The following is a 15734-nucleotide window of genomic DNA, read 5'->3' as shown; positions in this document are numbered from 1 at the left end:
ACAGTGGCCAATGCCAGGTGCCCCAGAGGGAATGAACAGAACGGAGAATCATCAAGTGATCCATCCCCTGTAACCCATTCCCAGCTTCTGACAAACAGAGGCTAGGGACACCATCCCTGCCCAGCCTGGCTCATAGCCATTGATGGACCTGTCCTCTATGAACTTATCTAGCTCTTTTTTGAACCCTGTTATAGTCTTGGCCTTCACAACACCCTCTGGCAAACAGTTCCACAGGTTGACTCTGCGTTGGGTGAAAAAATACTTCCTTTTGTTTGTTTTAAAGCTGCTGCTATTAATTTCATTTGGTGACCCCTAGTTCTTGGGTTACGAGAAGGAGTAAATAACACTTCCTTATTCACTTTCTCCATACCAGGCATGATTTTATAGACCTCTATCATATCACCCCTTAGTTGTCTCTTTTCCAAGCTGAAAAGTCCCAGTCTTATTAATCTGTCCTCATATGGCAGCCGTTCCATACCCCTAATCATTTTTGTTTCCCTTTTCTGAACCTTTTCCAATTCCAATAGAAGGTCACACAGTCAGTCATTAGAAGAGGTGAGAATCGACTCCCAGGTCAGTACTGTATCCATTGGACCACACTGCCCCTCTGCAGTGTGCTGAGTGCTTTAGAGCAGCTGGGGAGATGAGCTCCCTGCCTCAATGAGAGACCCGATCAAAAATGGCATTTATTTTCTGTTTAAAACTTTGATGACAATGAAAAATGTTCATTTTCATCAGCTTCTTTGTTAGAATTTTTCAGTTTTTTTTTTTTTTAAATTCAAGGGTTGTGTTTCGGTCAACACCACCACCACCACCCCAAAAAAATGGAGGCGAAACTTTCCATTTAATTTGAAACCCATTATTCAAAAGGAAAAAAAAAAGTTTTGATGAAAAAAATTTCATCAGTTTACAAAAGGTCAGATACTCCCGGGGGAGCAGATTCATGTCGGCGTACAGCTGTGGACGGAGACCAGCTTAACACTGATGCTATTAATAAGCAATATGTGTCGTGTATACAATGCTTAACCGTAAATCATCAGTGCAGCTAACCCGCCACGCTAGAATAATTTCACCTTTGTATCTGAGAGTAAAGCCCAGTGTGTGTCCCTTAAAAGTGAGAACATCCGATAACTCTCTTCTCCTTATTTGAGGTGGCAGAAGTGGCCCCACGCGTCACGCTCTTGGCAGTCTGTGGTGTGTGTGTGTGTGTGTCCCGGGTCAGAGAGCACCTGCAGTTCACCTCTCTGCTGCACAGATCGTTTACAAGAAGCTGCTGCAGGTGTGAGAAAGGGAACAGAAAGTAAATACTGACCAAGAAATGCCTGAGGAGAGGAAGGAGCAGGGGACTCAGAGGAAGTACAAAGGAGAACAAAGTGCCTATGTGTGTGCGTGTGGGGGGGAACAGCCAGTTGAGTCCACACCTCAACCTGCACCTTCCTGCCACTGGCTAACATTGGATCGCAGCCTCAGCGCACTAAGCACATGAAACATGATCCCATTTATGGGGACAGGTGGTCTTTGGGGCTAGAGCACACAGAGACAGGCCGCAGGAGACCCAGCTTCTTTTCTCAGCTGTGCCACAAGCTTCCCGCGTGACCTTGGGCAAGTTAGTTTCTGTGACTCAGTTTTCCCCCTTCTGTAAAACAGGTCTAAAGCTACTTTTGCGCCTCTGACTTGTTGGGACACTTAACTCCTTGAGGTGTGTAAACTGCTTTGCTTTGAGAGGCTCACCTATGTGGGAGACAGAAGCAAGGGTATGTTTTCCACCGAGTTTCCACCGACAGCAGGGAGGGTGTAAGAAAACATGACCTGGCTAGAAGGGTTCTCAGTACACCCAGGTACAGTATTTCACTTGCAGGAAGTTTGTGAGCCCTGATGGTATTTCCATTGCCACAAAGACGGGTGAGGATTCTCAAGGAGATTCATGCAACCCTGAGGTCTCTCTAGAGGCCACATCATTTTTAGTTCTCCCCATTGCCCTGCAGACCACCTCGATCTAAATTCCCTCCAGATGTCATTATGCCTCGCTAAAAACGTCCACTGCAGTTCCACTTAGCTACAGACCCTTCTTATTTCCTCTGTTAGGGTCTGATCCAAAGCCCATCGACTTCAGGAGAGTTTAGGATCAGGCCCCTAAACTGTTCTACAGTGATGCTGACCCTCCCTCACGCAGAAGTGGCTGCATTTCATTAGTGGGAGAAGCTGGAGCATACCCCACTGGAGCAGGGGCTGGAAGGGATGCTCTGAGGCGAAAGCCACAGCCGCTCATACCATTTATGGCATTGAGATCTTTAAACAGCCTCCAGGGGCTGAGGCCTTGATTTGAGGTCCCGGGTAAAAGGTGGGTTTTGTTTGCTGGTGCTGCGCGGCTCTGCAGTGATGGTAAAGCTGCTGGGGAAAGAACAGCAGCTCTGAGGGATATCATCTGGGGCGGAAGGAACCGTTTGGCAAGGCAGCTCACGACACAGGGAAAGGAATTTTTCTTCCCACTTTGGTTGGTTGTAAACTCCACTGAGCTCCTCCTTGCTTCCTACAGAGCACTTGGCACTTTGGCCACCCTCTCTATAACCAGGAGCTCCTGCAGAGACATTTGTGCTGTGCTGAAAGAGCACTGGTGGAAGGATGATCGCTGGGGGCCCTGGGCACTGATGTTAAGTCAAGCCCTCCAGCACTGGGAGAGTGAGCAGAGTCATTTGTGCATCATCAAAGCGTACAGTCTTGTCCAAAGGTGGGCAGCGTTCACCTGGCACTGCCTCCCCCCAATGAGTCAGTGAGTTCTGATGACTCACTGAAGCAGGGGACTCATTACCACACCTAAAAGAGGGGCGTAAGTGGAAGGGAGAACCGAAGGTGCGGGCTGAGCAGTCCCGTGGGAGAAACCCCAGGAGCGGCCAACTTTGAGAAGGATTGAGCTGGTGTTATGTAAGTGTTAAGAAAGCCAAACTCCAGGATTGGCATGGGGTGGGGCAGCGTATGCTGTGAGCACAGGGTTTGGGAAAGCTACCTGTGCTCTTTATAATAGATGAGTAATCCTCCCTGAATGTGAGGTTCGTACGTAATCACTTCATATGTAATAGCTCTTTACCACTGTAAAATAAACATTCTCTCAGTGGCACGCTTTGCCCTGCCCTTCTTCGGGTTATTGGGCTAAATGTACTCACTGCTGCCTGACAGTTCATATGAGTCCTGGTCTACCCAGCGTGCCAACCCTTGGAGACAGCAACGAAGAAAGGAAACGAGGAGGGTACATTTAACTGGGCCAGATGGCACCAGCACTCCTGAAGGCAAGGGTGGAAGGAGCATTATCATTGGCTGTGCTGTCTCCCAAGGGTGGAGTGGAGTGGGCAGGTTGGTGCATATGCACATTTGTCTTTTACTCTCCACCAAAAATACCCTTTTGTTGATCAGATTGACCTGAAACGAAGCTTATCTCATGACTTAATCACTGTTTGCATTTCCCCAGTGACTCCAGTAGCTGCCAGTGTGGGCGGGGAGAAGCTTGGTCAGCTATGACAGAGCAATGAATCTTATGACTCAGTCAGAAAAATAATCTGACATTGCTAACGCCAGCAGATACAAGCATTTAAAGCCCCCCAGTTTTCTCCAGCACAAAAGAGGGCTCAATAAACCAACCACAAAATAAATATTTTCTCAGCCCTATTTTAGGAGCCAGAACTTGCTCTCTGTAGAGTTTCGCCTCAATGGAAGACTTCGCACCCTCTTCTGTAAGTTGCCTTTCTTAGGCGCCTTCCACGCCAGCCCTCCCGTGGTTCTCATAAAAGGGTTTCCAATCCCTCCTCTAGAAAAAAGAGTCTTATCTGGGCTTTTCCTAACCCATTCACTCACAAGCTGGAGTTCTCATCAACAGCATATTTATCATAACAAAACTGTTGTCTGGGATATCAAACTTCATGCTTTGGGACTTAAGACAATCTCTGCCTTTTAGAGATCAGGATGAAACCTAATCTAGAGGGGGGCAGCTTATCCCACATCTGCTGCTGTGGGGTTCTTGAGGGGTCTGGGGCTGGCCACTGTCAGAGACAAGATAGATAGTGGATGAGATAGACCTGGCATGGAATCCAGACTGCCAGTTCCTCTGTTCCTAACTACTTTTCTCTTCACCCTTCCAATTCGTAGCAGCCTGGGGGTTACAAAGAGGAGCAGAGTGGATGGGGAGTGGGCTAAGCCATTTTCTAGGGGTTCAGGGGTGGGAACGAGAAGTGTGACTAGGGTGACCAGATGTCCCAGTTTTATAGTGACAGTCCTGATATTTGGGGCTTTTTCTTATATAGTCTTCGATTACCCCCCACCCCTGTCCCCGTTTTTCACAGTCTGGTCACCCTAAGTGTGACCTACATAGGAGGAAGCTAACACATCTCAGGTCTGGAGGAAATCATCCTGTTTCCAGGCAGGCTGAATTAACTGACACAGGGTTAACATGCAGGATTTAATGGCAAGATGAAGTTTCCTGGAAACTTAATGATTTCCTGGAATATGTGCTATGGGAATTGGAGACCTTTGTAAATAAGAGAGCAGCCCCAATTGCTCTGCAAGTTCACACAACAGGGAGACATTTTCAGCATGTAGAAATTTTGTGTAAGTTCAGATGAGGCTTCGCAGGGGGAAACCCCCCCTCCCATACACACAGCCTCTCAAACCAGCCGTAATCACGATTCCTATCAACAACCTAGAAACCAACCACATGCCAAAGCAGCCCCACTTGATGAAAAGTTCCCCAAATCCTCATGCCCCAGCCTGACAAAGCTGACAAAGCAGTTCCAGACACAGAGCTGATCCCTAATGAATCCCAGCTCACAAACCCTCCCTACAAACTCACCCAAACCTCGCCTACCCCAGGAGAGGATGCTGCCGAAACAGACTCACCAGGACACACCTACAATCCAGGATTTGCAAAACATTCACAAGGCACCTCTGCATCCATAGAGTGAGTCTCTCACACTCATGACCGTGTCCCCTTTTAGGCAGCTCCACCTCAACATAGCCCCTTAAAACTCCAGCCACCATCGATACTCCAGCACAAAGCCCATTCTGTGAAAAACAGCCCAGGAAAAAGGCTGTTTCCCCATTACGCAGCACCAAAAGGGTCACAGTCTGCAGAGCCCAGAGGCTGCAGTGATAGTCACTAGATGCACAGAGACCAAAGCCCATGACCCACAGAGCACAGTGTCCAACGACTCACAAAATACAGAGACAAATGGACAAACCTGGCAGTTTATCCCGAACTGACACATTTCCACCACTCCCTGCAGGGCCGGCTCCAGGCCCCAGCGTGCTAAGCGCGTGCTTGGGGTGGCATGCCGTGGGGGGCGCTCTGCCGATTGCCCGGAGGGCGGCAGGCGGCTCCGGTGGACCTCCCGCAGGCGTGCCTGCAGAGGGTCCGCTGGTCCCGCGGCTCCGGTGAAGCATCCGCAGGCACACCTACGAGAGGTCCACCGGAGCCGCGGGACCAGTGGACTCTCCGCAGGGATGCCTGCGGGAGGTCCACTGGAGCCGATGGACCGGCGAGCGGCAGAGCGCCCCCCGCGGCGTGCCACCATGCTTGGGGCAGCGAAATGGCTAGAGCCGGCCCTGACTCCCTGGCCGAGTGGGAAACCGCCTCCCCCATCAGCGACCAGCCTGGCCTATGCAAAATGTCGCCCACTGCTACACAGCTCCAGCCGCTTAGATGGTACGGGCAGGGCGAGTTATTTTCCGCAGAAAGAGGACGGAGTGGGAGGAAGGTGTGTGGTTGGCACCTGTCCTAATACCTGCATGGTGGTCCTGCACTGTTTGGCTGCTCTGAGTGTGACACTGGGTGATACTTGGGCCCTGACAAACTTACCCTGATGGGCCGTCTACAGGTGACGCCCTAATTTATTCCATCAGAAGCAGGACAATGAGCTGACAGGGCAATGCCAGAGCATCCAGCAAAGTGGGGCCCTGCCCTGTGACTGGAATCCCGAGGGCACCTCCATCATACAGACATAATAAGAGTTCAGAGGATGACACGGAGCCCACACACCTCATCATACAACACTCCAATGCAGGTGGAGCAGGTGACACCTGGAGCCAAGGGTCCTTAGGATTCCACCCTCCACCTGCTTTTTATTCCTGCCAGCCAGAGATGGACCCAAATTAAGACGCTGGCTCAGAGCGGCCCTCAGACTTCGGGGCTGGCCTGCGCTTTGCAGATGCTCGTCTGGTTTAATCACATGGCCAGAAGTCAGGAGATCTGACGGTTTCTCCTAGGTCTGCAACCAACTCCCTGGACAACTGTGAGCAAGGCCTGGGCCACGACTTCCCTATTGGTCCAACAACATGCTCCTGCCTCCCGGGGTCACCTGGGGCTTCATTTAGTGCTTTACAACCCTGAGCTGGAAGGGCCCTTGAGATGCAGAAGGATGGCGTAAGCACTTCCTTGTTAGTGCGGTAGATGTTTACACAAAACAGAGAAATCAAACAAATCAGCCAACTAAACCAGCAGCCCCCAGGAGAACAAGACTCCCCTCCCCCAGCATCCTGCACCCCTCTCTCCTATAACAGCCCCAGTAAATAGAGCGGCCTGGTTCACCCCACAGCAGGGAGCAGGTTCCTAAACTGAGAGCCCCTCCCCCTGGGGAGACCATCATGCCACTAGCCCCCTTCTTTTAAACCGAGGGCACGGAGGCAGGGCCAGCTCCAGGCCCCAGCACGCCAAGCGCGTGCTTGGGGCAGCATGCTGCAGGGGGTGCTCTGCCGGTTGCTGGGAGGGCGGCAGGCGGCTCCGGTGGACCTCCCGCAGGCGTCCCTGTGGAGGGTCCGCTGGTCCCGCGGCTCCGGTGGAGCTTTCGCAGGCATGCCTGCGGAAGGTCCACCGGAGCCGCGGGACCAGCCAGAGGCAGAATCCCCCCATGGCGTGATGCTGTACTTGGGGTGGTGAAATGGCTAGAGCCGGCCCTGCACGGAGGCGGATGGCAACTAGGGCAGCATGGCAGGGAGCAAGTGGCAAAGACTGGTCCCTGGCCACATAGGGCTTTCCTGGTGAAAGCCAAGGCTGTGCACGTCAGCTGGAGGCCAGCAGGGCAACGTCTTGTCCTTTGACCTCACAATGTGTCTTCCCTTCCTCCTGCATCATAGGAGAGCGACAGGTGGGAGCACCTACCCGGCCTTCTCCACCCCAGGCAGCAACAGACACACCGCTGCTAGCCTGGGCCTCGCTGCAAAGCAGTCGTCCTCTGGAGACTCTCCTTCAGCGGACATCTGCACCATTCTCAGCCGTCTCTGCCTTTCTTTCATAAGGGGAAGAGACAGGACATCAGTGGTTTCTCTATGTTTTTTTTATCCTTTCTTAAAAGATCCAAGATCTCCTATTCAGGGATGGGCCAGGAGTGGGGAAAGGCAAGGGGAAGGGAGGGACTGGTACTCCCGTTAACCAAAGCTTTACCAGGATGGTAGAGGGGTTGAGTGAAGGGTCCCTGCGACTGGCAGGTGGTTTGGGAGAAGTTGCCCTGTTGTGGGTGAAATGACTCATGGGCAAAGGCCCTGTCGGTTTAAACGGGATGTAAGTGGTGCACAAGCCCAGTGAAGGGGGAATTTCATCCCAGAGCCCTAACGCCATTACAGCAGTGATACTCAGACTGAGGCTTGCGAGTGGGTCTTTTAATGTGTCTCCTGCAGCTCTTTGCATCAAACACTGTGTGATTTAATTATTAACCAATCAGGATGCTTTTACTAGGTTATTCACCAATTAAGTTATTCCCTTGCAATAAGTTAACTTGTCCTACTGCTTTAAATATGAATATACAGTAGTGTAGTAAATGAAACTATGAATTCACACAACTGTGGCTCTGTTGGGTCATGCTGATCACTAATTTGGCTCCTGAACCTCTGAGGTCTGGGTATCACTGCATTAGAGGAGCTGCTTTCTGCACCAGTTTGCTGGACTATGTGCTGGGTTGTGGTTTTTTGCACATTATCTATTACTCAGAAAGCCCAGTTCTACAGCATTTTTGTGGTACATGCTCCTGATCATCAGCTCTGGGCTTCTCCCTAGTGTAATGCTGACAGTGTCCCATGGAACAGGGGAACCTCCTAGTAAAGACTTTCCCACACCCTGTATTCCTGACTGCAACCAAAACTGTCCCCGGGGGAATCCAAGGCAGGGGTCAGGAGCAGGCTCTGGGAGCTGTAGTGTTGGGCACATGTCCGGAGGGAGTAGGGTGACTAGATATCCCAATTTTATAGGGACAGCCCCGGTATTTGGGGCTCTCTCTTATATAGGCTCCTATTACCCCCCACTCCCTGCCTCGCTTTTTCACACTTGCAGTCTGGTCACCCTAGGAGGGAGTGGATGCACACAGCAGGGCAGCTGGCTCTTTACATTAGATTTTTCACACCCCTCAGCAACTTAATTTTCTAGGTGTGGCGTGGTTAAAGTACTGCTGCTTACATGCTGGGACTTCCACAGCCCAGACAACGTGTTAGTACCGGGATCTGAGATGACAAGCAACCATTTGGGTTTCCAATTGTAATAGTCCCATGGGGATCTCCACTCTTCAAGCAGTTCGTACGGAGAGAGCTGACTTTTAGACAGACTTCCTTGTACTGTAAGTCGTTTCTCCTAAAACTCTAGGGGAAATGTTCAGAAGCAGATGAATTAAGGCTCAGACAGCCCATTGTGACCAGAGCCATTTAAAGTTGGTCTTGAGCAGTGAGGCTGCTCCAGGTGGAGACATTTTCTGAGTCCTTCAAACAACCACTGACGCGGGAAAACTATTCTTTCCCTTCCCCTCCAAACCACAGTCGGTTCCTGGCAAGCATTCAGATAAATAGCTATAAAAAGCTAAATGCGTCCCAGGGGGAAGCAGTGGTTTTGTGACATCATGGCAGATCAGCTGAAGTGTACATAGGGCAGTCATCCCCACGGACTTCCCTAAGGGTTTAAAAAAACAAAACTCTCCTCCCAGCTGAGCTGATGTGTGCAGTGAGACACTCTCTCAGCCCCCGACTTAGAGTAACGGCATTATTTAGATTATGTAACTGTACGTTGGCTCCGTAGCAATGTGAGTGCTTGCTGAGGGATACGTGCATGTGGCAGCGATCCATGGCTCTAGGGAGAACACGGCCATGAGATCACCAAATGGCACCCATCACTAAGCTGCATTTTTAACGCAGAGATCAGGCCAGGGCCAAGCAGTGCAACAGGACTCAGACAGCTGGCGTCTAGGGCCACGTCTACCCAGAGGGTTTGCCTCGCTTCCAGCAACCAGTGCAAACCCTAGTGCAGACAGGAGAAGCTGCTATTTGCACTGGTGCCTGCTTGAAAGCGATTGCACTGGTTGAATGGAGTCTGATAGAGGTGTACACTTCCTATGCCAGGGGTTTGCATCGGTGGCTGAAATTGACACAACCTCTCGGTGCAGACAAGGATTAGTTTTTGCAGTCATGGTACATGTGTTTGCATAAATCGAGCATTCCAAGCCCAAGCCACATGAAGATAACGTGGAGTCAGAGGCAAATGTGATCTTTGCATTTCTCTGTATCAAACAAATATGACAAACTGTACAAAACAAGGCACATTTAAAAGAGGCTGTAGCCAGTGACCCCAGGGGCATCTTATTGCTGACATCTCAGTGATAAACCCTCTTTGGAAGGTGAAAGGCAGCCGCCCCCAGGGCACATTTGAATATTGTTTTAAAAATATGGTGCATTTTAAAATTAAACTCTGCACAGTGGCCCAAGGAAGGGCAACAGGGACCCCTGTGCAGTCACAGAGAGGGCGTGCTCTCCCTGGAATCTTACGCATTTTGTTTCTGATAAAGTAAGAACATCTACTCCTCCTCCCCAGAGAGGAGGTTAATAGTCAAAGTGCAAGTTTCTCCCAGAATTCTCATCCAGCTCCACTTGCAGTGAAGTTCTGCTAGCCAAGGCACAGACTGCATTACAGACTTTACCTGCGGCCAGGTTAGACAGACAGTGCACACACCCTGGGACAGTGGTCAGCTGTCAGAATGGAGAGGATCAGGAATGAGTCAGAGACTCATCATTCACAACCCCACCATTCATCTTCTCCAAGGTGCACCTCGAGTTAGTTTGTGGAAAGTTAATAAATTAATCAAGCTAGACAAAAACTAAAAACAACAAAACCCCTAAACAGTTCTGTTAATCTTCTGACTCCAAGGAGAAACGTTTCCGCACCATCTCTTCCACCGCATACAGCTTCGCTGCCCGGAGTGCATTCAGCAGCACTTTGATGAGCTCCAAGTGATCCTTCTTCAACTGGGTGAGGTATGTGTGGAACTTTTCCTGAAGGGCAGGCCTGGTGTCCTTGTGGAGGACCCCCTTTTGGTGCCGCTCGAGGATTTGCTGGAGGCGCTTCAGCTTTCTCACCGGGATGTTCTGGTAAACCACAAAATCGATCACTGCTTGTTCACAGTCCTCGTTCCCTAGAGTGGGGAGAAGACCAGCATGAGGTTTAGAGCACAGGATGAAAGAGCAAACCCCATTGCTCTCTGTGGATCAGAACTAGGAGAAAAACCCTAGTGCAACTGGAGAGGATCACGACATGAGGTCAGCAGCTGAGCCCCCCAAGTGGGCAGTCAACCAGCTGTCAGACCCAGCAGCACAGCCCAAGCTTTTAAAGAAATATTGTCAAATTAGACAGTCTAAAATTTGACCCTGACATTTGTCCAGTCTTATACCTGCTGGTCTCATCCCATGGCTTCCCCGGATGTATTTGTCCTACTGATTCTTGCACAAGGCCTGCGGCGTACAGAGCCTGATTTTCAGACCTCGGTTATGTACACATCTTGGGCCCACCTCTCTGTCTCTATTACCGGATGTATACGTCAGAATCCCTGTGTGGGCACACACGGCTAGAGAGAGATCTGTGTGGCCACGAGTGTGCACATAATGGGATTTGCTTGTACACATGCGCACACACAAACACTGCAGTGCATGTGCATGTGGAAAGCAGGGGCACACTAGTGCACTGACCTAGCATGTGATTATTGGTTCCAGCCTGCATGAAAGCACCTGAATTATGTAGATTTGTTTGTTTACTGTAAATCAAACTAGCTGTGGAGAGAATATTGATTGCCTGTGTGAGTTGCTTGATTGATGGGTTATGCATCGTGCTGAGAGAACATGTTTAGAATCATAGTACTGGAAGGGCCTCAGGAGGTCATCTAGTCCAGTCCCCTGCACTCATGGCAGGACTAAGTATTATCTGGACCATCCCTGACAGGTGTTTGTCCAACCTGCCCTTAAAAATCTCCAATGATGGAGATTCCACAACCACCCTCAACAATTTATTCCAGTGCTTAGCCACCCTGACAGGAAGTTTTTCCTGATGTCCAGCTTAATCCTCCCTTGCTGCAATTTAAGCCCGTTGCTTCTTGTCCTGTTCTCAGAGGTTAAGCAGAACGATTCTTCTCTCTCTTCCCTGTAATAACCTTTTTATGTACTTGAAAACCACTATCATGTCCACCCTCAGTCTTCTCTTTTCCAAACTAAACAAACTCAATTTTTTCAATCTTCCCTCCGAGGTCATGTTTTCTAGACCTTTCATCATTTTTACTGCCCTTCTCTGGACTTTCTCCAATTTGTCCACGTGTTTCCTGAAACGTGGTGCCCAGAACTGGACACAGTACTCCAGCTGAGGCCCAATCAGCGCAGAGTAGAGTGGAAGAATTACTTTTGTGTTTTGCTTTCAACACTCCTGTTATACAGCCCAGAATGATGTTTGCTTTTTTTGCAATAGTGTTACACTGTTGACTCATACTTAGCCTTTGATCCACTCTGACTTCCAGATCCCTTTGTGCAGCACAACTTCCTAGGCAGTCATTTCCCATTTTGTGCGTGTGCAACTGATTGTTCTCTCTTAAGTGGAGTACTTTGCATTTGTCCTTATTGAAATTCATCCTATTTACTTCAGGCCATTTATCCAGTTTGTCCAGATTATTTTGAATTTTAATCCTATTCTCCAAAGCACTTGCAACCCTGCCCAGCTTGGTATCGTCTGCAAACTTTATAATTGTACTCTCTATGCCATTATCTAAATCACTGATGAAGATATTGAATGGAACCGGACCCGGAACCGAACTGTGTGGGACCCCTCTCGTTATGGCCTTCCAGCCTGACTGTGAACCACTGATAACTACTCTCTGGGAATGGTGTTCCAACCAGTTTTGCACCCACCTTATAGTAGCTCCATCTAGGCTGCATTTCTCTAGTTTATGAGTATCAGAAGCTTTACTAAAGTCAATATATACCATCTACCGCTTCCCCCTATCCACAAAACTTGTTACCCTGTCAAAGAAAGCCATCAGGTTGGTTTGATAAGATTTGTTCTTGACACATCCATGCTGCTGACAGTCACTTAGCACCTTATCTTCTACAAATCGATTGCTTAATTATTTGCTCTATTATCTTTCCAGGTACAGAAGTTAAGATCACAGGTCTGTAATTCCCCGGGTTGTCCTTATTTCCCTCTTTATATATTGGCACTATATTTGCCTTTTCCAGTCCTCTGGAATCTCTCTCGTCTTCCATGACTTTTAGAAGATCATCACTAATGGCTCAGATATCTCTTCAGTCAGCTCCTTGAGTATTCTAGGATGTGTTTCACCCTGCCCTGGTGACTTGAAGACATCTAACGTGTCTAAGTCATTTTAAACTTGTTCTTTCCGTATTTTAACTTCTGATCCTACCTCATTTTCACTGATATTCACTATGTTACATGTCCAATCACCACCAGCTTTCTTGGTGAAAATCAAAACACAGTTGTCATTAAGCACCTCTGCCATTTCCACATTTTCTGTTTTGTTCAACCCAAAACAATTTACTTTTTGTTTCGGCAGGAAGAAAAATGAACAAATTTCAATTTTGGTTCAAAATAGGCCTGTCAAGCGATTAAAAAAATGAATCACGATTAATCTCACTGTTAAACAATAATAGAATATCATTTATTTAAATATTTTTGGATTATTTCTACATATTCAAATATATTGATTTCAATTACAGCACAGAATACAAAGTGTACAGTGCTCACTTTATATTTATTTTTGATTACAAGTACTTGTACTCTAAAAAATGATAAATTAAATAGTATTTTTCAATTCACCTCGTACAAGTACTGTAGTGCAATCTCTTTATCATGAAAGTTGAACTTACAAATGTAGAATTATGTATAAAATAAAATAATGTAAAATTTTAGAGCCTGCAAGTCCACTCAGTCCTACTTCTTGTTCACCCAATCACTCAGACAAACAAGTAGGACTGAGTGGACCTGTAGGCTCTGAAGTTTTACATTGTTTTGGTTTTGAGTGCACTTATGTAACAACAAAAAAAATCTACATTTGCAAATTGCACTTTCACAACAAAGATTGCACTACAGTACTTGTATGAGGTGAACAGAAAAATGCTATTTCTTTTGTTTTTCATTTTTACAGTGCAAATATTTGTAATCAAGAATAATATATACACTTTGATTTCAGTTACAACACAGAATATAATATATATGAAAATGTAAAAAAACATCCAAAATATTTAACAATTTCAATCGGTATTCTATTGTTTAACGGTGCGATTAATCGGGATTATTTTTTCAATCACAATTCATTTTTTTGGAGTTAATTACATGAGTTAACGGTGATTAGTCGACAGCCCTACTTCAAAACAAACCAAATTTTGGGGTTTTTTTTAAGGATTTTTCAGTTCAGCCAGCAAACCAAAAATCAGTCCAACACTCAACTCTCATGGGTTGAAGAAATGGCACTCGCCTCATTAAAATTAAGTGCTCAGGTAAAGGACACAGATAGAAAATGGGGGGAGAGACAGAGGGAAGGTACCCCACTGTTCAATGTTAGACCCACATTCCTAGGGCTAGAGGTGCCACACTTGGGGAGGGGGTGCATTAGCGACTCTGGGATATGGTTACTTTGATTTGGGTCTATGCACTGCAGTGTGGACGTCAGAGCCCTAGGATCGAACGTGTTAGAAAAGTCTTAACCTAGGGTTAAAATACAATGTATATACTCAAGCCCAGGCTTCCTAACACAGGTCAGCTGACGTGAGTTGCAGTAACCCTGGGCTTACCCTAAAGGGCCACGTTCATCCTCTGGGTAAATGCACAGAGGGAATTTGGCCCTATGGGCCTGATCCTATATGTCGTACTGCAGGCCAGAAGCTCACAACCGAGATGGACCCAAGAGATCTGGATCGAAATGCTCCCAAAACGTAGCAGTGCCCAGACCTGGATTAAGGCAGGGGCTTTTGGGCTCAAGCGGGGTCCCGCACAAATAAATCACAGGAGCAATCTCTGGGGCTCTCAGGCTGCCTGTCCTGGCCCCATGCTGCTCCCAGAAGTGGCCAGCTGTTAGTATGTCTCTGCGGCCCCTGGTGGGGGAGAAGGGGAAGGGGAAGGAGAAGGAGGCTCCACGCGCTGCCCCTGCCCCCAGCACCAGTCCCGCAGCTCCCGCCATTGGGAGCAACGGGGGCAGCACTTGTGGGCGTGGGCAGTGCACGGAGACACACTGTCCCCCTCCCGCCAGGGGCGCGCAGAGACGTGCCAGCAGCCGGCCGCTTCCAGGAGTGATGTGGGGCCATGGCAGGGAGGCAGGCAGCCTGAGCCCCTGCTGTGCCACTGTCCAGGAGCTGCCTGTGATAAGCACCTCCTGGCCGGAGACTGCACCTCACACCCTCTCCTGCACCCCAACCCCCTGCCCCAGGTCAGAACCCCCTCCTGTATTCAAACTCCTCCCAGACCCCATATCCCCTGGTCAGAATCCCCCTCCTGTACCCAAATTCCCTCCCAGACCCTGTATCCCCTCATGCACTCCTATCCCCTGCACTAGCCCGGAGCCCCCCTTCTGCACCTAAACTCCCTTCCAGACCCCTCACCCCCTCCTGCACTCCAATCCCCTGCTCCAGTCCCCTCCTCCACCAAACTCCCTCCTAGACCTACCCTCCCTGCACCCCAGTCCGCTTCTGCACCAAACTCCCTCCCAGGAAAAAGACATATACAGGGGACCCACAAAATCTAATAACCCTGGGCCCAGAGGAAAATTAATCCGGTCCTAGAGTCACATCGGTTTACACTAGCAGAAAATTTAAGCCTATCTACAGAGTTTGTATTTGTATACAATTACTGACGTGCCTGTGTGTATCTGTAGCTATGTACATGGAGACATACGCAGGCATAGTACACACAGGCTACCCTGCTGCGTAAGAATACTCTTGCAAATTGAGAGTTAAAAATATCCCTCCATTCATAAATTTCCCGTTCTGCAAGTGCACTGTTGCTCAAGAGATGAGTGTGTGTATATAAACAACCCCAGGGCAGGGTTCAGAGCAAGTTGCTGATGCTTAACGAGAAGGGCACGTGCTGATGACAGATTGGAAAAGAAGCAAGTGACAATGAACATCTCAGCTGCTAAAAATTGCCCCTTTGGGGAAAGGCTGACTCAGGGAATGGGGCAAGAGTCAAGATTCCTATTATGGAATTGCCAACGAGGAGAGAAGAATATTGACCAGGGAGAGGGACTCTGGGGGGATGGAAAACAAGAGATTCCTTAAAAGCAGCAAAGAGTCCTGTGGCACCTTATAGACTAAGGCCTGGTCTACACTATGCGTTTAAACCGAATTTAGCAGCGTTAAACCGATTTAACTCTGGACCCGTCCACACAACAAGGCCCTTTATATCGATATAAAGGGCTCTTTAAACCGATTTCTGTACTCCTCCCTGACGAGAGGAG

At 48.6% G+C, this 15734-nt stretch overlaps 1 protein-coding gene across 2 annotated transcripts in view; it reads right to left on the bottom strand.

The window, feature by feature from the left end:
- Positions 1 to 9499: 9499 nt before the first annotated feature.
- Positions 9500 to 15734, bottom strand: part of TNFRSF6B (TNF receptor superfamily member 6b) — a 12975-nt gene continuing 6740 nt past the window's right edge. Inside the window, exon 4 of one of the 2 annotated variants that reach the window (XM_032766501.2) lies at positions 9500 to 10424. In XM_032766501.2, the coding sequence (XP_032622392.1) occupies positions 10141 to 10424 (284 nt within the window). In that variant the 3' untranslated portion in view covers positions 9500 to 10140. The remainder of the gene's footprint in view (positions 10425 to 15734) is intronic. The other variant, XM_032766502.2, reaches the window with a different exon arrangement.

Source organism: Chelonoidis abingdonii, chromosome 14, assembly GCF_003597395.2.
Source record: "Chelonoidis abingdonii isolate Lonesome George chromosome 14, CheloAbing_2.0, whole genome shotgun sequence".
NCBI lineage: Eukaryota > Metazoa > Chordata > Testudines > Testudinidae > Chelonoidis > Chelonoidis abingdonii.
This window is presented reverse-complemented; position numbering and strand designations above follow the sequence as displayed.